Source organism: Thalia democratica, chromosome 8, assembly GCF_965202585.1.
Source record: "Thalia democratica chromosome 8, ktThaDemo2.hap1.1, whole genome shotgun sequence".
Taxonomy (NCBI): Eukaryota; Metazoa; Chordata; class Thaliacea; order Salpida; family Salpidae; genus Thalia; species Thalia democratica.
In genome coordinates, this window is record NC_139172.1 from 42942496 (window position 1) to 42963454 (window position 20959).

Below are 20959 nucleotides of genomic sequence, written 5' to 3' on the forward strand. Positions count from 1 at the left end.
AAAAATTAACATCAAAAAGCAGAAAAAGCAAAAATATTTAAGAAGTTTATCGCAAAGAAGGTAAAATAAGTTCGAAGTTTGTTTTCGTAAGCCTGTTTATGACGTTTTTAAATATTACAGTTCTTTATGAAAAAGTGGTTACAAAAAATGTTGAATACCAAATTATCAAAATGAAAGTTATACAAATTTACATATTTAATATTTCTATAAAACAAATTATTAGATATTTGAAATGGATAAACTTGTTCAAGTGAGGCTATGCGAATTTAATCGATTTTTAAAACTTCTTCGTAGCTGTTATCACAAAAGTATGTTAAGCGTAAAACTAGTTTTTATTTTAAAATGCTATAAACATTCTTTCAAGCTCAACCCAGAGCTCATTATTGAAAATAAACTGTTTATTTTTCGTGTTCAAGGCATTACAAGAAAATGCTTATGAATAGCAGTGTGAAAAATTGTGAGCTAATTTTAGCTGCGTTTAGGCTTTCCAAAGATTAAAATCAGCGAGTTTTATAAGTCCAACTACGTCAACTTATCCTAAAATAGACACGCTAAAACCGATTTATTTATAAATTTAGTTTTATAAAATAGTTTTCTAACCTAACTTTTCCTCAAAAATATGAATATCTGCCAATTTGAAAAAAATCGTTTAAAAATTAAAAAAGAACTAAAAAGATTATTATTCAATATTATGTTAAGTACACTTATAAAAAGCTAATAGTTAAAAAATTTGCTTGATTTATTTACATAAAAAATAATGAAAATAAACGGACAGCAAACACTTTTTATTACATCTGTTAGCATAAATACTTAGTTTTGGTTATAAAAATAATATCAGAAATGATAGGTGATAAGTGTTTGATAAGTATAACTATTATTATTAAACATAATGTTAACTAACAAGTTTTCTAAATAATTATTCTTTGCATGCATATTTCTGTAACTTATTAGGTTTTAAGTTTTTAGCTTGCAATTTTCAAGTTTATGTTCTAAATGATAAATACATATAAACGTTTCAAAAAAAAATAGTATGAACCTTCTTAGGGAAAAGTATTTATAAACATTCGACAGTTATTTATGATTTTCATAAATTTATATTTTATTTTACATTTAATCTTGTAGCTAGATTAGTAATGGTAACTGGTTATTATTTATTTAATTATTATTACTAGTTTGAAAAGTTATATTTAAGTAAAACTGTAATACTTGAAAACACACCAACTGTTCAAATAAAAGATTGAGAACTTTAACATTAAATAAAATACAATTAAGCTCAACAATAACGACCCCTTTAGCAAATGTTAACAAAAGGCCATTGTGTTGAATTTGTATAGAAATTCAGTTGAATTGTGACTAGTGCTTATTGTGCGCTGTTCACATTGTATTTATAAATCTGTAACGTTAAAGTTTCGTCCTAGATAGACAATGAAGGGTACAAAATATACTTCAATGATACAAAATGAACATTTTAAAACTGAATTAATGCAAAAAAATAAAACTCTTGCCCAAAATTTTGCAATCATGAATCTAGTAAGTACTGTAGTTGAATCAGATTTATTAAAATAAAATCATGAATCTATAAAATGTTGTTGTTAACTAAAGAATAATACAAAAATATTTTATACTTTTCTGTTTTAGTTTTGAATACATTTTGTGAATAAAATAAGCTTCATGACCTTACTATAAACTATAAAATATTAATTTCAAAAACTGTTTAGTAAATTATTTGTGTTTAGGTTCATAAGCTTTATGTACTTTTCTCGTAAAAATAAGCACAGTGTTCAACAAACCAATCAACTAATTGCACAGAAAACTTGCAGTTACATAACTTTAACAATTATTTTCTGTTTATGATGTTATTTGTTAAGTACACTTATAAGCACTTTAGAAGTTTATGCAAGTTACATTATTTTACGATTTGTTTGCATAATGCATTTGGATGATTTGGGAAAAGTCAAAACGTTTTTATTCAAAACTGTTTTTTTAGTCTAAAAAGTCATTTAGTGCTATAGTATTTTGATAATGCAATGATTTAAATTCTCGTTAAAGCATGTTTCGAATAAAACTATAATTTAAAGCATTACTTAATACTATTAATCATAACAAAGCTCTTCAAAAGGCAAAACTTGCAAAGCAACTAAAATTATTCATAACAGTTTTATTTGAAAAACAAACAAATTTTCAATCTTTTGTTTAAGTGCATTAAAAGCTTAAATACTTTTTAAAATTACATACTTGTTCCAATACTGACTGTTTGTTTAAACAGCTGTCAGTGACAATGTGTATTACAAAACAAACACATACTTTTCCAGACTTGTTATAAAATTTGTGGTTTAACGTCTGTAAATTAAGAACTTTTAATTGTCAGTTTTAATTCGCCTTAAGCCATAAAACTTTAAATATTTAGTACCAAATACTTTCACTATATACTGGTTTATTCACAATGAAAAAAGTTTACTGACAAATAAACGGTTAAGTATAACGGTATATGAGCTAGAATTAAGTAAGTATTCAATTAACTAGATATCACTATAGATAGACAGCAACAATTATTAAAAAAACACAATTTTACATACATATGAAATAAGTGGATCTACAATAAGATAATTATAAAAATAACATTATAAGAAAATGTATACAACTAAAAGTAAATTTACAAATGTACATAATAACTAAGGTAAAGCTTAAATAGCAATAAATTTGAAAACAGTGTTTTAATTAACTTAGTTACAGAAACAGTACTAGCTAAAATACAACTAAATATTTTTTTTTCAACTGGAGATTTTTTGCAAAAGTTGTTTTACAGAGCGAATGAATATTTTTCACAATGAATGGAATATAAGGCTCAAAAGGTCAGAAAATATTTGTAGTAAAGTAATACAACTGGAGCTACTTGTATAACTCATTTTGAAAAAAAGTAAAACTAAGTTTTTTAACAAGCAAACTTTTCATTACTTTTAATCACTACAAAACCAAATCTTAAATTATTACAAAATTTCAAGTAATTCTATAAATGCATGTTTATGACAAAATGTTTTATATAAAACCACAAATTGTGGGGAAAGAGTATTGTAGCGCTAACATTAAATTTACAAAAAAACCCCGAACACGAAAACTCTTCTACGCCCCGTAACCCCCGCTCATGATGTCCTTCATGTTGGCCTCCCCCGTGGACGGAGGGGTGAAAACCTTCTTCCCGAAACTTTTCGGGGTCTCGGGTTGCGGGTTGTCGCTGGTTGCGAACGGGGCGGACCTGTGGTTGTGACGCGATTTTAATTAACCTTGCTCGATGTTAAATAAACAATTATTAAAAACAATTATACAAACTCAAATACAAGATCCTTAATACTTAATGTGAATAACATTATTGTAATTAGTTTGTTTAACGACAAAAACACGCTCAAAATATTATGTAGTAGCACCTGGTGCACGAAGAGCCTTTCGGGTATCAGGTGCCGTGCATCACGGATACTTTTTAACGTTTTGTCACATTAAATTGTAACATTTACAAAGTTATAAACTTCAATATAAAAAAAAAACAAGTGAGAAATACTTACTTTAAAAAGTGACTGAAGTTATCACAAAGTTGTACACATTTAAATTTTGCGATAGTTTAAGCTTAATAATTTACTTTGTTTATTTTTTACAAGAAAAATAGATGAAGTTTTCAGTTATGTAAATTGATTAATATAGTATAAAATTTTCAGGCAGATTAGTATGAATTAGTATCATTTTAGTTGTGATATTGGTTTGAAAACTTGTGCATATTTCCGTACTATTACTTGTGTAAGGTTATTAATATAAACTCATTTAAGCAGTTAATAAAAAAAATATATCTCAAAAAGTCAAGTAGTTTTAGATATGCTTCTAATAGTTTGGTTTTTACACCTGCTCGATTTCCACGTATTAAGATAAAACTTTAAATTATGTGAAAGTTAAATTATTAAGATTAACTAAACTTATTTTTTTAATCAGAAAATTACTTACAAGAACTCTAACTAAAGAGGCATAATAAAACCTTAAAAGTTTCCTGGTAAAAAACATTAAAAAAACAACTGAACATAAAGGCATAAAACAAAACTTTAAGACAACTCTAATACAAAACATCAAAATAAACCTGCTATTGTTCCTCATTTTGTTTTTCTGGCTCTGGCTTTTCGCCCACTCGTCATCGTGTTTCGCCAAAGGGGAATTTGGTTCAATCGGCGAGGGTTTGCTCCTATCAATTTGGTTGTTGTGGTAAAGCAAGTCCTTTAATCCTCCTGTTGCATAAAATGTTATGTTTAGCTCATGAAACAGTTTTAAGCGGTCATTTAGTCCTTCTGGTTTGCCTTTACAGCTTAGTTAAAAAAAAATAGTACTTTTAAAGATATCTTTTTTTTTTTTTAGTAAAATTTAAAATGTTTAAAATAATCATGAATAGTTTGTATTCAATATCAACTTTATAAAATTTTTTATTAAAAACGAAAAATTTAATGGGTTTTTGTTAGTCAAAAACTTTTAAGGGTCAAATTTTAAAATAAATACTATGGGGATTAATAACATCTCCAGCTGTCCTTCATAAAATTGTATAATTTTTTTTTGTAATTAAGTTGTATAACAGTTTCAAACTTTTTAAACATTGATGGAATAGAGTTTCATTTCTACAACGCACAATTTTTCAAGCTTTTTTTGTAGTGATAAGACTTATAGTAAGAATTGATTAGACAGTTGTGTAGGACTAACCACAAGTTTAAAGTTCAAGTTTTGATAAGTTTACTCCTTTTTTTAAAACATGAGAAATAGCTTAAAGTCAAAATTCTAGTACCCATAAAAGTCTTAGTCCATTTCTGTGTATATTTTTAAAGTTTAAGCATCAGTTCACTGAACAAGAGATTTTATTTTTTCAAAAAAAACTCGTCCTTGTTTAAATAAATTTAGAAATAAGAATAGCAGTTTGTAAAAAAATTTCAATGTTTTACAAAATAGTGGCCAAAATTAAAAGTTTTGTAAATGAAGTTATTTTAAATATTTAGATATAAAATTAAACAAAAAAAGTTTGAATATAACAATAAATTAATTAAACTTTACTTCTTACAGGTTTAAAATTTAAACAGGTTTAATATTATCTACAGAGTTACAGGCAAATAGCAACTATCTATTATAACAGTGGTCTCCACTTCACTGTGGGCAAGAAATTAATTTTTGGGTGCACGAGTTTTATTTTGAAACTGACACTATACGTTAATGAGCTTATGATAAAAAAAAGTCTTTCAAATATTTTTGGGAAGTATGAGCTTTTGGTGTAACAGATTTAAAATAATATAAATACCACTGCTTTAAAAGACAAGTCAACAAAATCATGACAAACCTTGTTTAGACAGCTTGACGTAACTGGAATCCTCATCCCTGATGGCTCCCCTCAAATTTTTAGTGTCAGCTTGGGGAGACTCCCCCTCGTCTTTGTACCAACCGCTGCTCTGGTTCTTCTTGTTTTCAGTGTTGCTCATTTTGATAAGTTTAAATAAAACAACAGCTGTAAAATATTTATAAGTAAAGTTAGCTTATATTTATGGTTCATCTTGTTTACATCACTGATTTTATAATGTAAAAAGATAAGCAGCTTAAAACCATTTACAACGTTTAAATATTTCTCTTTAGTGCTTATTTTTGAATAGTTTGTCTTAGAATAAAAGCAACTGTAAACTTTTGAATTTTTTGTTTTCAGTACTGCTCATTATTAATAAATTGTTTAAAAAAAAGTAAAAAATTAATTTTTTTTTTTTGTTATTACTTTTTATTTTTGCAAGTTAAATAAATTTAGCTGAGAAAATGTTTAACAATTTGTATTAAAACCAGCTAGTGAGTAAAATCAATTTGAAATTCAAGTGTATTATATTTGCTTTAAAAAAATGATTTTTTTAACTAACTTTGAAAGTTTACATTTTGTTGTAACTATAATTAAATGGTTACATTAAATTTGTAGTCAATACTTGTGGACTAATAAGGTAATATGTTTGAGGTTTTATATTTTAATTTTATAAGTAGTAGCTTTGAAAAATAAAAAATAAATTGGGGCTTTTTGTTAAAAAAAAAGGTTTTTTGAGGTAACATGGTTTCTTGATAGTTTTTTAAAAGCTAATTTTAGATTAATGAATTCCTTTTTACTAATTAATAACTAATTAACTGAGTAGAGATATTAACTTTTTCACTAGTACAATAACCATTTCAAATAAGAATAAGCTTCAGTTTAAATAAAGTACAAAACTAATATTCAGCTAGAAAATAATTTTCTTTACTATTACTTTTTCAAGTTATTAATAAGTTTTGCATTAATAAAATGTGGCAATTGTCGTTTGTTGTTTTATATAAAACCCAGCATGGTATAATATTATATTTTAATGCTTAAAACTATGTTCTGCAAGTCTCTTCATAGTTTTCAATTTAATGTCTATGTAGAACGTTTTTTTAAAAATAAAGTCATAAAACTTAATTCAATAAAGTCAAAGAAAAAATCAGTTTACTTTTTTTTTGTCATACAAGTTTTCACAAATGAAGTTTAATAAAAAAAGGTGCATAGAACTTTTAGTTGCTACTTACATTCTAAAGTTTTATAATACAAAAGAAAAACATATTATAAGTTGCTTTTAATTTTAATAGATTTAAAAATAAAAAACACATAAAACTACTTTTTTAAAACAACTTCTGGTGTTAAAAAGCTTTAGAAATTATAAATGCAAATAATACAAACAATAACTTTTATCTTACTTTTTTTACTAAGAAAACTAATAAGACTTTATTAAAAGTAAAAGTTATTAAATGTATTTTGTCTCTAGTTTATAAACAAAAACTAATAAAGTAAACTTAAAACTGATAATCTAATCGAGGTAGATTTTAATCTTGTTATTAAACAAACTGTTAAACTAACTGCATTCTAAAGTGTAAAAAATACCATAACTGGATTATCAACTGCCACCAGTAATTTCAGTTGCAAAGGCGGCTAGTTACTATGACAAGACATACTAAAATGGCCTTTTTCTATATTGCACAGTAGCGATCTGCAGCAGATTAATTGGTTAAAAAGGAAAGATAAGTAGATCTACTTTTTACTTAATTAACTGATTTTTTTTTCTATGATGAACTTAGGAGCACTCTAAAACTCAGTTTTATCATATGAAAATTTGATATTATCAAAATCACATTTCAAACGTTTGATCTGTAATTCATCGTTGAAGACTTTTTATTTTTTATGTCTAATGAGTGTTAACTGAAATAATATTAAAGCTTACTTGATTTTTTTTAATGTTGCTTTTACTGTTTTTATTCTTGAAAGCTACAAACTTGAGCTGATTTTAAAGCTTCATAGTAATAAAACTTAAGTAAGATTAAAAAAACTGATATACTTACAAAAAACAGCGAAAAAACTAAAGTATTTCAATTTATGTAAAAAATCAAGCCAAAGCGTTTAAAAGACTAAAATATATAACTTGTGCTATGTACAAGGTCTGTTTTACAAAATTTGTTATAAAGTTTTTTATACGTATCAATATAAAATATAATACCTTGATGTTCCTCTTTTCTTTACAAGTGGAGTTTTCATATCAAGCACTTTTTATCTGATATAATAACTAATAACATTTTTATTTTAGTATTTTTAGCGTGTTCAGTTAAATTAAAAATACACATAACCTTAGTAGTGAAATACCAATTTAATTTATTTTTTTTTTCTTTTTCTCCACAGTAAAACAGTTAATAAATAAAAAAAAATTAGGTGAAGTTAAAAATCATGTTTATTTTCATATTTTAGCTCATCATGAATTTTTAAAACTAAAATATTGTAATTATAATATTTTGAATACATGCAACTCACATACTATATTTACTATCATTCCTAAATCGCTATCATTTCTAACCCGATCACTTCTAACCCGATCACTTCTAACCCGATAACTTCTAACCCGATCACTTCTAACTCGATCACTTCTAACCCAATCATTTCTAATCCGATCATTTCTAACCCTATCATTTCTAATAAGATCATTTCTAACCCGATTTAACTCAATCATTTCTCACCCGATCATATCTAACCCGATCATTTCAAATCCGATTGTTTAGAATTCCATCTAACCTTAAAACTTTTAACCCGATCTGTATTATTATGTTTATTTATTATTGTATTAAAATAAGTATTTGCAAAAACAAACTACTCTCAACAACGTTGTTTTTTTATTGAAGTTTAGTTTATTTTGTTTAAAATAAAGCTTAATATTCAAGTAGCTAAAAATAAAATTATGTGTTTGATAATTATTGCTGTTGGAAGTTTGTTGTCCTACACTAGAATCAGGAATCAAAATCTGGGCCACTTAAATTGAATGACACATAACGAAGAGACGTAAATTTATACACTTTAAAATCAAAAGCTACAGTTTTATCTAATTTCATAGGTTAACAGTGAGTTAAATTAACACTTTACTTTAATACTATTTAACTTATTTATGATTTGAAGTAGAAGGTTTTTAACAAATTTGGTTTTAACTTCATAACAAGCAAATTTAATGTCAACTCGTTAAACAATCAGTGAGTTTCAACAAAACCAAACACAGCTGCATTTTCTTTCATTTTAGAATTAACTTCCAATTTCTTTTCAAAAAAAACCTTCTCTACAAAATTCAGCAACACATATTGAGACGATAATTATTTAGTGCAACAATCAGCAAAATAGTCTGAATCACTGAAAATTGTTTGTGTTGTGAAACCTATTATATAGGTTCAAATTTCAAATGAAGAAAACACTCAAGACATTTATAGAAATTAAGAGGTGCAAAAAAAAACACCGAGAATTATGTCAATAGACTTCAATCTGGCTTTACTGTAATGAATTAAAAGTAAACATGTTGCGTGTAATAATCGCCTGAAAAAATAGTTGATGAAAAAAAACAAAAAACTTGATAGAGTTTTTATAACATTTGCTCCTAGTTACACTAAATTTAACTATAAACAGTTTATTACTCTATTTCAAATTTTTATTAAGCTCTTATTTCGTTTAAACTTACGTTATTTCATAATAAAGTAATTTCTGAAGAAATATTTGTCAACTAAAGTACTAATTCAAGTCGTAATTAAAACACTTCGTATAATTTATAAATTTAAGTGAAAGTTTTGAAGAAAATTACCTAAGTTAGATTTAACTTCTCTCGGATTTGTTATACAAATAAACATGTCTGCTTATCTATTATTGACTTTTTTTGCTTTAGAAATAAGTAGGAATTTATTAATAATGTGAAATCAAGGTGGTCAATCGACGTAACATACTTTTTCAGTTTGTTATATGAATGAACTGTTTTAATAGCTAGCTAGGTTATACCTAAAAATATTTTTTTTTCCATTTAATATAGTAGAAGTATTTAACTTCTCCTAATGTTTGTTTGAATTCTATTATCTTAATAGGCCTATGCAAGTTGTATAACAATGTGTATTAGTTATTAAAATGAAACTTTAAAATAATCTTGTATAAAACATTAATACATTAGTTAGCAATAATACAATATTTACGTTAGACTTACAATGTAGTGTTTAGACCGTAATATAAAAGTTATTGTATCGGAATATTCCAATTGTAGAGATTTTCTTTAAAAATTATTATAATCACGTGAACTACAATAAGATCCAACTTTTATATAGTTATAACCGCTTACATTAAAATCCTACAGAGTAGGGTTCAAAATACTGTAAAGTAAACAATTTTTAATTTGTATATGAATAACGAAAAACGTCTGTTGAAGTGGATTTAAAAAACAAAGAAATAATTTGAAATAAAGAAAATAAATTAAAATTAAGTGTAGGATGAAAGATCAGAAAATCAGGTAATTAAAATAAATTAGATTTATGTTACGTCATTACTGAAATTAAAATTTTTACTTAAAACATTTTTTACGTAACACATTAAAGTTATTATTTTTTATAGAAACTAAAATTTAAAATTGTTTTATTATTTTAATAACTTTATTAATGCTAGTTTGTTTTTGCAAATTAATTCAAATTAAAAATAAAAACAAAATAAACAAGTAAAACAGATAAGAAACAATTAGGCGAAAAATGATCGGATTAGTAGTGATCGGGTTAGAAATGATCGAATTTGGAGTGATAGCGTTAGAATTGATCGGGTTAGAAGTGACCAGGTTAGAAGTTTTGGGTTATAAAAAATCGGGTTATAAGTGATAGCGGGTTAGAAATGATCGGCTCCCCACATACTATACTAAATGAATTATTACAAAGCAACTGGTTAAAAAATAATGCATGCTCAGATTAGGTACTTTTAACTACAGCTACTCATGAAAACAGAAATGCTGCAACAGTTAACAAAATATGAAAAATTGAAACAATTTTTAAGTGAGTATGACTGATAAGTTAAATGTAAAAATAGAAACTGAAGAAGCTATTTACATAAAAGGCTTGCATTCTGATCTTAGAGAAAAGTTTTCTAAAGGTATGTTTAAAAATGTGTTTTATTTTTCTTAAGTTCTATTAACTCAATAGTAGCTTTTTGTTTGGTTACAATTTTACAAAATTGAGATGTATTTTTATTTTTGTTAACTTACAGTTAGTTTCTAAATTTATCAGTATAGTTTACCATGACACTTAAAAATAAAAATTTTATTTTCAAATGAAGAAAAGTTTAAGTGTAAGATGTTTTTCTACTAGCTTTTAAACTTCTATAAAGACCAGGGTTGCCACCCACTAAAGCTGCTTAGGATTTCTCGATTTAGTTCTTTCTTTTAAATTTGGGCTGACTCAGGCTTGTTTGATATTTATATGCAATAATTATGTTAGTTCAGACACTTTTCTATAATATAAATCTCAGGCTAGTTTTCTAAAAGTATTTTTTTTTCATATTAAATGCATTTTCAATTAGTCCTTATGTTAGAATTTTAAAAATTTCAGGTATAAAAACTTCATTAATAGTATTTTTTTATGTCTCATGTTATTACTATTACTGTTTATTGTTTATCACCTTTTTCATAAACTCAGGCTGATGTTTTAGCCTTGAAGAGTAGTAAAGTTGTAAAATCCACTTTTTAAATTGAGTTTTCTTAGCACTATGGGCAGCCTATGATAACATTATAGAGTTCGGTATTTTAACAAACTATATCAAATGTTGTTGTACTTTGTGTTGAGATATTCAGTTATACTGTACCTGCATGTAGAAGAAAGTGACATTTAAGTATAAGATTTACTTAATAAATTGTGTTGCTAGGCACCCCCTATGATTTTATCACACATTGCCACTGGTTAACTTAACCTAATTGTTTTATAATTGTTGAAGTTGTTTGAACATAGTTGTATAACAAACTTATTTATTATTACAAACTTAATTAAAACAAGTTGCTATAGGCAGGCTGATAAGCTCTAGAAAAACTTAGTTTTACAAAAATCATAGGATAAGCTGGAAGAAATATTGAAAAAGAAATCAGAACTTTCTATTTTGTGGCCACCATTTGCGTTTAAAAATGTTTATGTTATTTGAATTTAAATTAGTTGATGTTCAGGCTACTGTGCAGTTTTTAAGAAAAATTGACTTAAGCAATAAGTAAAAAACTAACTGATAAGTTTTAGTTGCAAACTTACCTTTTTAATAATTAGCTCTATAGACTTCTAGCAGATAATCAGTTGTTTTAAGTAAATTTACAAGAATAACTTGGTTTTTATGTTTTCAAACAATTTTTTTTTTAATTTAGTGAGTTTCCTGTATAAGCAGTGTTTGTAGTAACAAAGTCAAACTAATAACTTAGTTATTTCAGTCCATTAGTAAAAACACAACAATTTATTTTTATTAACAATTTATTACTTTTATCAATAACGTATGTTTGAAAACATGTTTTAAATTTAAATACAATAGCAGTTTGTAAAATATTTATAAAATACATTTTTAATGTTTTTTGCAAACTTTATGGTTAGTTATAAAAATTTGCTGTTTACTTTTTTTTTATTTTTGTCAGAACTTTTTAGAGTGTTGGACCAAATAACTATTGATTTAAAGAAAAAGTTTTAATTTTTTCATTATATATTTTTTTTAAAGAAATTATGGAAAAATTGCTTAACTTAAATTTTTATTATTTATTTGTTTTTGTCAATCTCTCTGTTGTGCAAGCATAAGTTTATAAACATTAAGTCTTGCATTTTAACACCATTTTTGCTCTTGATATTAAAAAATTTTTGGAACTAGGCTTGAATATAAGTTATTTTCTAGTAATACCTACAAGTTCTAACTTGTTTTATTTTTTGTTTTGTTGTTATGCCTTTGAGAGTTATATACAATTTGTTGTTTGTATGTTCACGATTTTTTGATGATTTTGTTTTTAAACAATTTTGTAAAAAATAATTAACAAAATAAAAAGTAAAATAATAAGTTTTTTGTTTAAATTTTTTTTGAAATTGTCTTGTTTTCAATTATTTTATACTGTTTATTCTTTAAATTACAAAATAAATTTTACTATTTTTTACTATTTTAGTAATTTACTATTTTTTGTTTTCTATATAAACAACTTTACAACTCTCATAGCTTACTGATTAGTGTAGTTCAGGATTTACCAAACTTTTTTTCAAATGGCCCCTTTTAAAGAAATTAAAAACGCCATGGTCCCCTTCAACAAACTTACTCAAAAACTACCATAAAAAACACCTAAGACTTTTTTTTTTTGCTCGACATCAGCAGCTCCACAATATCTAGTGTAAGTTTCAAATTGTGACCTCATGGCTCTCCTGTGGCTCATTTACTGCTCATGCCACCCTTGATCCCTTTGCTGCTCATGGCCTCCTGAATATCTGTCATAGCCCATTTTGGGAAACCCTTGTGTAGTTTATCACATTATAATACAAGTTAAAAAGTTTAAAAGCTTTTTCTGGCTCATATCAAAAATGTTGATTTATAAATATTTAAAACCTAAAAGTGAAACTTGTTAAGTTTAAGTATCAATAAAAGCATAAAAAGTTATTTTATTGTGTATCATTTTAAGAATAGTAACCCAAAGTTTGTACACAAAATAAAAACCAGCTACATTATTCAAGCTTTTAACTTTTCATAACTAGTTGTTGACTATAAAAAAGAAGTTAGTTGATAAAAAATACTGATGTATAAATAACAAAAAAGAGTTAAACTTGTGAAAACACAAAAAAAATGCTTTTAAACTAAGCATTTAATTCAAATCTTATTAAAAGCTATTTACTATTAACTTATCAATTGAAAGCAAGATTAGTGTTAACAAGTTAGAATTATCTTTTTAGTGTTTATATTGAAATGTACAGGCGATAGCTTCAATGAAGTCTGGAGCACCCATTTAAAAGATGAAAAATCTTTGCAGAAATATGCTTCATCCATGAAGAAGCTTGCAACTACAAAGTGGAAGAACGAGTCAACTGGCACCAACAGAGTTGATGTTAGACTTTTGTATACTACTTTGTTTTTATCTTTTTATTCATGTGTTACCACTTGTTAAAATGTGTTTTGGTTTTTAAATTTATTAATATTTATTTAGTTGTGTGGTGTTTATTTAATGTTTTATCTTGAATGAAAACCCTGTTAAAGCTTTTTGTGTTTTCTGATAAATGTTGTTCAAAAAACTAGTTTTATTTTCAGTTTAAAGAAAAACAAATATATAAAACAAATGGCTTATTGTTAAAATTTTTGAAAATTAATGAAATACATGAATTACTTATAATTGTTATTACACACACCTGATAATTAAGAACACCTAAACTTCTTAAAAGGGTTTTTTAATAAAAAAAAGCATATAATTAACAAAATTAGTTTTTTTTTAAATATTATATTATTTTATTAATGTTTATTTTCATACATACAGTGGTGCATCAAACAAATAGAAGATTACTTTTTGAGTGGAGGCAGAGAAAAACATCTTAAAAAAGATGAAAAAAGGAAAACTCATTATCCTGAATTAGTTGAAGATAGTGAAACTGCAGAACCAGTGTTAGTTTTGACTTTATCAAAGTTTTGACCAATTGCAAACCTTTCAATTGTTCAGAATATTGGTAGAATGTTTTAAACTCATATGAAAATTAATAAAATTGTTGTTTATTGTTTTAGATTTGAGTTTAAATGTCAAATTAGCTCTGTATTTACTAAACTGCTTGCTTGCTGTAAAATGGATAAACGTATGAATCCAACAAAATATATCACACTTATTAAAATAACAATTATTTAAGAGACTTATGAAATTTTAAGTAAAAATAGATTAATTTTAACAAAATCTTGCAAGAGTAATAATAGTTTGTTGTTATTTACTGTATCACTTTTCAAGAAATTAAGGGCATAGATGGGGGAGGGGGTTAGACACTTTTATTGAAACTTAGTTATAATTTTTACATAGTTAAATAAGCTAACTGTTATATTTTACAATTTTTTTAAATTTGAAGTAATTTTCCAGATAAAAGCGACCAAAGTTAGCATATTAAATAGGTTCTTTATAAGAGGAGCAAACTAAAAAAGCAAAAATTGAATATTCTATACAAATATATCTCCTCCTTTAGTTTTTGAGAAAATCTTTTGAAAGTTTCTCAGATTTTTAATAAATATTAAACAACCTGTAGAAAACAGATTTTTTGTATAAAATGAATAAAAAAATGATTTTTTTGTTCATACTTTTTAATGTTTTTTTTTCAATCTGCTTTCTACAAGTTCTTTGTATTATTTAAAAAAACATTTCCTGAAAGTTTGAATTAAATTGCTTTAAAAATAAAGGAGGAGATGTATTTTTACTGAACTTTTCAAAATGCTGAGAAAATTGGCTTTAAAATTTTTGATTTAATATGGTTGTATTGAATTTTTTTTTACAAAATTTGTTTTATCTCAAAAGTTAGTTGATTGATCTTTATTCTAAAAAAAATCATCCTATAGTGTATACTCTTTGCTTTAAAATAAGGGCCAATGTTAATTTTTGTATAAAAAATGTTGGTCCTCCCTATGCCCTTAATATCTGCTTAAACCATATTAAGTTTTTTTTTTCATTTAAAATATAAATGTGTGTATATTTATTTGAAAACGTGTTAGTGATGTAAAATTATATAATTTTTATAAAATGAGCAACACTTAAAAGTATAAGTATATACCTTTTTTTCAACTTTTTTTATTCATGGAGTAACTTTCTTATATAACTTTTACATGTAGTTAAATATTGTCCAGAAACAAGAAAAGAAAACTAGATGCATGCGCTACCAGTCCACCTAAATACAAAGTGTTAGATGTGGGATCTTGTTACAATCCTTTCAACAAGTTGAATGAAGACAAGTTCCAAGTTCTACCAATAGATATTTGCCCAGCCTCCAAAGTAGGTTTCTATTGTTATAATTTTTTTGTTAGTTGCTAGTTTTTTTTTTAATTATTATATTGGTTTGTAAACTAACCATTTTTTATGACAAAACTCGGACATTTTACCAAAATTATTTTTGGAATAATATAAGCATTTATGCTGTACAAAAAAATTTAAAATTTTTAATTGTAAATTGCTTTGAAAAAAAAGTATTATTAAAAAAGTCTTTTAGCCTATACTCTAAAGTTGCTATATTAGTTTTACAATACACAGTTACACACACTTGAAAGAGTCTCTTGATTTTTTTAAGTAAAGTCTTTAAACCTTTTTTATTTTGTTTGTGACATTAACAACAAACTGTTTTGTTTACTATGCATTTAATTTTTAGGATGTATTTCAAGGTGATTTCGTCAATATGGAAGTTACCAATGAAAACAATGATTTTGAACTATCAAAAACAAATGAAAATAGTGACAAAAGTAAGAGTGTTTTCTGAATTTTTAACAAAAGAAAAGTTTCAAAGTTTTTCAAATGAGGTTTAAAGATTCATATAGTTTGAATTTTTAAGCTTTTCATAAAATTTTTAAAAGGTAATATTAGACAATTTATCCATGTTTGAATAAATTCAAATTCAATTTAAACTAATTTTGTGTTCATAAATCTATTGTTTTTTTTATAAACTATTTTTTAAATTTAACAGGCACTATCATAACCTCACTACCATCTAGTAGCTTTGATGCAGTGATATTCTGCTTACTGCTAACATACATACCTTGCAAGTACAAGAGATTCGATATTTGCAAGAAGGCGTATGAATTGTTGAATGACTATGGATTGCTGGTGATTCTTACACCAGGTTCAAACTCTGTAAACAAGTTTGTTTATCATTTACATGTTATTTAAACATTTACTGGGTAAGTTTATTTGTATACAACATTTATGTTACAATATTTATGCAAGTTGTGGTATATTATGTAGTTTATAACATTTTTTTAACTTTTTTTTTTAATTTCAGTTTTATTTTTCAAAAAATTAAAACGTGCCTCCATAAAATTTCCTTTAAATTGTCTGAAATTGTGCACAATATCTTTCTATAATGATTGCGAAATTAAAAAAAAATCCAGCTATGAAATCTAAGGTCTCATTTTTTGGTTCTCATACAGTTTGCATTGAGGTGGTTTTCAGAAATTCGAATGGTGCTAAGGTGAAAGTTTCTTAAAATTATCTATAATTTTGTTTAAGGTGTTTTAGTGGTATTTGCAAAAAAAAATAACTGAAAACTCAAAGTTTCTCATAAGCACCATACTGTGTACAGCTGTTGATTATTTTGAGAACCACTGCTTAATTATACAAAAAAAGATTAAATAAATTTTATTACTTTTTGTTCAAGACACTTTCTTTCTGCTTAATTTTTTTTATCTGATAGTTTCTAAGTGTTAGATGATGTAAAGAAGTAGTACTTTGTGATAGTAAACTTAACAAATGTTGCTTAGATTTCGCTTTTTTGTAAACTATTTTGTTAACAACTAATAACAATTTAGCATAGATAACTTAATAAGCATTCAATATAATCTATATACCTCATACTTTTTTACAGAGAATAAGTTCGTAAAGTTATCCATTTTTTCTTATGATATATAATAGTTTTGTACATTTTGAAAGGTGTGCGAAGTTGTAAAAAATGTTAGAATTAAAACTAATAGAAACCTAAGTGTAGTCATAAATTTTTACAAAAAAACTCATTTAAACTAGTTGTTTTTTACATTTCTATATGTTCCAGTTTTATTTTCCAACGTGCTTCATACTCCTTACTACACTCAACAGACACGCAAAATTATACAACGATTGGAAGGAGTCGATAGAATCGCTCGGCATGCAGAAAATTCATTACTCGAAATCAGCTCACCTGCACCATCTAGTGTTTAGAAAATTACCTCAAAATCATCTCATCGTTAAGCTAAGAGATGGTGGTAAAAATTTTAATAAGTATTTGATGATTCCACAAGAGTTGAAAAGTAGTAAATCTGTGTAGATTTTTAACTGCGTTTTTAGGAAATTTACTTTTAGCATTTACAAGTTTTAACTTTTTTGTTACGACTAATTTTTTTCACTGAAATCTGACTACTTTTGTAATTTTTTAAGTGTATTTTACTTTTTATTTATTTTATATTTAACTTCGTTTTGAAGAGTACAACTTAACTTGATGTTTTCAAAAAATAGTTCTTATTAAGACACTTGTTTTGTTTTCCTAAGAAATTATGTGATCATTTTTAAACAAGCTACCAAGCTTTGTTTATTTATTTAAAGTGAGTAACACTCTTTCTAAAGTGATACAAGTACTTTAAAAATGCTTTTTGATTTTGTTCAACTTTAGATTGTTTAACTTGTGATTATGTTGTTGCTATTTTACCATATTTTGCTATTTAAGATTTCATAGTGTTTTACTTTTATACGTTAAACTAGTTTTAATATTTTTTTGAATATAAAATTAGTTAAGTTACGTAAATTAAAAATTTATTAAATTAAGTAAATAAAAATATTTCTTATTTTGCCGACCATGACGCTAAAACCCCAAAAAATATAAGAAGTCTAGTGTTTAAAAATGTATGATCAAGTTTATAACAGGGTTGCCACTTTACCTGGAAAAACATGGAAATACCTGGAATTTGACAATTTAGGTAAAAAATACCTGGAAAAACCTGGAATTGGTAAATTTTTAAAAAACCTGGAATTTTGAACAGAAATTACTTAAAAGCCTGGAATTTTTAACAATTTTTACATGTTCATTAGTAAATTTCGATATGACACAAAAATCTGCCATATAGGTAAAAAATTTGTCATCATTAAACATTTTTTATAAAAAAACACACTTAAAGTAGCTTTACAGTATCTTTTCAATGTTTTTATACTATAAAACACAGTTTCTTACCTAAAACTTAATTTTAAACTAAAAATATACCCAAAAATTTGTACTTCTAAAAACCTGAAAAATATTGGAAAACCTGGAAAAATTTTTGAAAAAACGGGTGGCAACCCTGTTAAAACTAAAATAAAGTTAACCAAAAACCAAGATTACTAAAATGGTAAAAACGACCTTAACAAATTTAAAGAAAAATTATAAATTTATGATTTTACTGTCATTATTTGAAACAAGTGTTGGAATTTCAAACCCTCAATCTATCTGTGAACTAGTCATAATAACAACAAAAAGTATCTAAAATCACATTCTTTTGTCCACACTTAAATTTGTTATTAAAGCCGAAGAGTTATTACATAGTTTATCTAAATTTAGCTGTTTTAACACTTAAACTTCTCAAAACAATGTACATTGCACGTAGCATTGAAAAAGCAAAACAACAATTTTACAAAGAATCAGTTTACGACAGTTATGTAAGTATAAAACATTTTTGAAAAATATCTTAAGTTGCCAGAACAACTACTTACTTGAGTCATATAAGTTTATTGGAATTATATGTTTTAAAGGTTGAATAAAATTTTTTTGAACTATGTTTTTCTGCATTGTTTTATTTCAGCAGAACATGATTAACTTGTTTTTATTATTTTCAAACACAAGTTCAAAATATCTACAAAAACATTCAACTGAGTTACACTAATTTAGTAAATATTGCAAATAATTAGATTTTTGAACTTAAATTCTAGTTTTATATAAAATTGTAGCTTATTGATTTTGTACGATGATACCATTTTTGTAAATTAAACGGAAAGTTAAAGGTTGTGTACGTAAAATATTTATAATACTTTGATGTTAGTGCCTGTAAACTATGTATTGTGACAAAGTTTTAGTTAGTAAATGATTCAGAACTCTACAATTGAAAAGTTTGATTTTTAGTGTTACTTTACAATTGCAATAACAATTGGTTTGAGTAACTAGTAATTCAAAAGAGTTTTAATTGTTTTTAGCAATGTAGCAAAATCAGTTTTTATTGCTACATGTCTCTAGATAGACTTTTAACAATAACTTAATTAATAAGTTCTAAATTATTAGTTTAAATGTGTTTACAAAAAAAGATATACTTTTTATTTTGTAGTATAGATTATTCTTATTTCAACATTACTAGGTCTACCACTGCATCAAATACATTGAAAAATGTTTTCAAAAAGTCAGCAGTTGGGAAAGTTTTATTTTTCAAAAGTAATTTATTGCCTTAAATCTAAAAACCCAAGAAAACTTTGTTTTTTATATTTTAAAGACTATATAAAATGCTTCTTCAAAGAAGTCTGACTTTACAACTTGACTTTTTGTCTGTTCTATGTATTTACACCTACTTAAAAGTCATACAATTAATAATCTTCATCTACTGTGGTTAATACTAAGTATATCAAAATCTGGCATGTAAAGATCTTTTTTATGAATGACAAAAAAAATAGCTTAAAACAACTGGTCTTAGGAAAAATTTTTCGTATTTTAAGCTATACGTAATTTTCTATTGAAGAAGTATTTGTTTTAGGTTTAACTTGAGTCTTTTCTTTAGCTGTGTATTGGGAGTTTTAAGGTTAGATCAAGGTGATAAAAAGTATAAACAAAAATCAAAAATTCTAGTTTAATTTTTTGATTATTATAAGTTCTAAACAAAACTAGAGAAAGTAATATTTCTTCTTTTTGAGTTTTAATTACATTTAAGTCGACATAAGTTACTAAAACTTCAAAAGTGATATGGTTTTAGAAGAAAAAAGCAACTTTTAAACGGTTTAATACGTAACGTTTTATTTTCAAATTTGCTAAAGTACTATGTTATTACAAGTTATTGTTGCTATAAATAGCTAAATATACATATGTATTAGATTTAAGTCGGTTGTTTTAATTAACTTTTTTAGCTAAAAAACACTAAATGAATTTTAAATTTTTTTGTTGAACTTTAAAAAGATTAATTAGTACTAGAAAATGACGACTAAAAAAAAAACTTAATCCAAATAATAAAGTTTTAATAATAAAACTAAATAAATTGAAACTTAAAAAATGTTTCTTTTATTATACTTTATGAACTTAAATTTAATAATCTTAATACTAGTTTAATATTAGTGAAAATATATCTGTATCAAAAAGTTATCATTTATACTAGTTACTATTATTTTATTACAGTTTTACTTCAAAGTAGTGATAAGTTAATTTAAATATTTTTCAACATAAAAACTTTTTAAAAAGGTTGTGAATAAAATTTCATTACAAGGTCTATTCCAAGAACAGTGCTATTTATTTCTTAACCATTAGATTATTCTCACCTTTTAATTTTACGAGCTTCTATTAACGAGCTTGTAACGAAATTACATGTGCAAAAAAATAAAAAATATACTGTTTTTTTAGCCAAAACTATATTTATGCAAGTAAAACAAAGAAAATTTTAAAACGCAATTGTTGATAAAGACAAAATAAACTTATTTACACAATTAATACACAACCGAAAACTAGTAACAGAGTCAAGTTTAACAAACAATAAATTCACTTGAAAATAGAATGTTTATATTTGTGAAAACGACGCTAACCAAAATGACTTTATTTTTAAAGTATTTTTTTTGAAGATCATTTAATTTTAATAATTTTAGTTTTATTAATTTTTTTTTTAAATTAATGCCCCTGCTATTTTAATTTTTGTTAGACTGTTAGAACTGCAATAAGGCCTAAACTGCGCTTAATGAATTTA

At 25.2% G+C, this 20959-nt stretch overlaps 2 protein-coding genes across 2 annotated transcripts; one reads left to right on the plus strand and one right to left on the minus strand.

Moving 5' to 3' along the window:
• Positions 1-2497: 2497 nt before the first annotated feature.
• Positions 2498-5511, minus strand: LOC145842663 (uncharacterized). Its single transcript, XM_082950135.1, has 3 exons — positions 5351-5511; positions 4118-4262; positions 2498-3253 (listed from the first exon to the last, which is right to left on the minus strand). The coding sequence occupies exons 1-3, from the start codon at positions 5487-5489 to the stop codon at positions 3121-3123; spliced, it is 417 nt and encodes a 138-aa protein (XP_082806261.1). The 5' UTR covers positions 5490-5511; the 3' UTR covers positions 2498-3120.
• A 4821-nt stretch (positions 5512-10332) lies between these two features.
• Positions 10333-17331, plus strand: LOC145843248 (S-adenosylmethionine sensor upstream of mTORC1-like). Its single transcript, XM_082950712.1, has 7 exons — positions 10333-10465; positions 13282-13412; positions 13836-13960; positions 15173-15317; positions 15688-15778; positions 16000-16174; positions 17124-17331. The coding sequence occupies exons 1-7, from the start codon at positions 10375-10377 to the stop codon at positions 17329-17331; spliced, it is 966 nt and encodes a 321-aa protein (XP_082806838.1). The 5' UTR covers positions 10333-10374.
• Positions 17332-20959: the final 3628 nt, after the last annotated feature.

Bases quoted from the DNA above. Each gene is read 5' to 3' on its own strand.
- LOC145842663 (XM_082950135.1), bottom strand. From the start codon at position 5,489: ATGAGCAACACTGAAAACAAGAAGAACCAGAGCAGCGGTTGGTACAAA. The intron at 4,263-5,350 runs GTTTGTCATGAT...TTTATGCAACAG, and splicing joins CGTCAAGCTGTCTAAACAAG to GAGGATTAAAGGACTTGCTT. The intron at 3,254-4,117 runs GTTTATTTTGAT...TCACAACCACAG, and splicing joins AAAATGAGGAACAATAGCAG to GTCCGCCCCGTTCGCAACCA.
- LOC145843248 (XM_082950712.1), top strand. From the start codon at position 10,375: ATGACTGATAAGTTAAATGTAAAAATAGAAACTGAAGAAGCTATTTAC. The intron at 10,466-13,281 runs GTATGTTTAAAA...TGAAATGTACAG, and splicing joins TAGAGAAAAGTTTTCTAAAG to GCGATAGCTTCAATGAAGTC. The intron at 15,318-15,687 runs GTAGGTTTCTAT...TTTAATTTTTAG, and splicing joins ATATTTGCCCAGCCTCCAAA to GATGTATTTCAAGGTGATTT.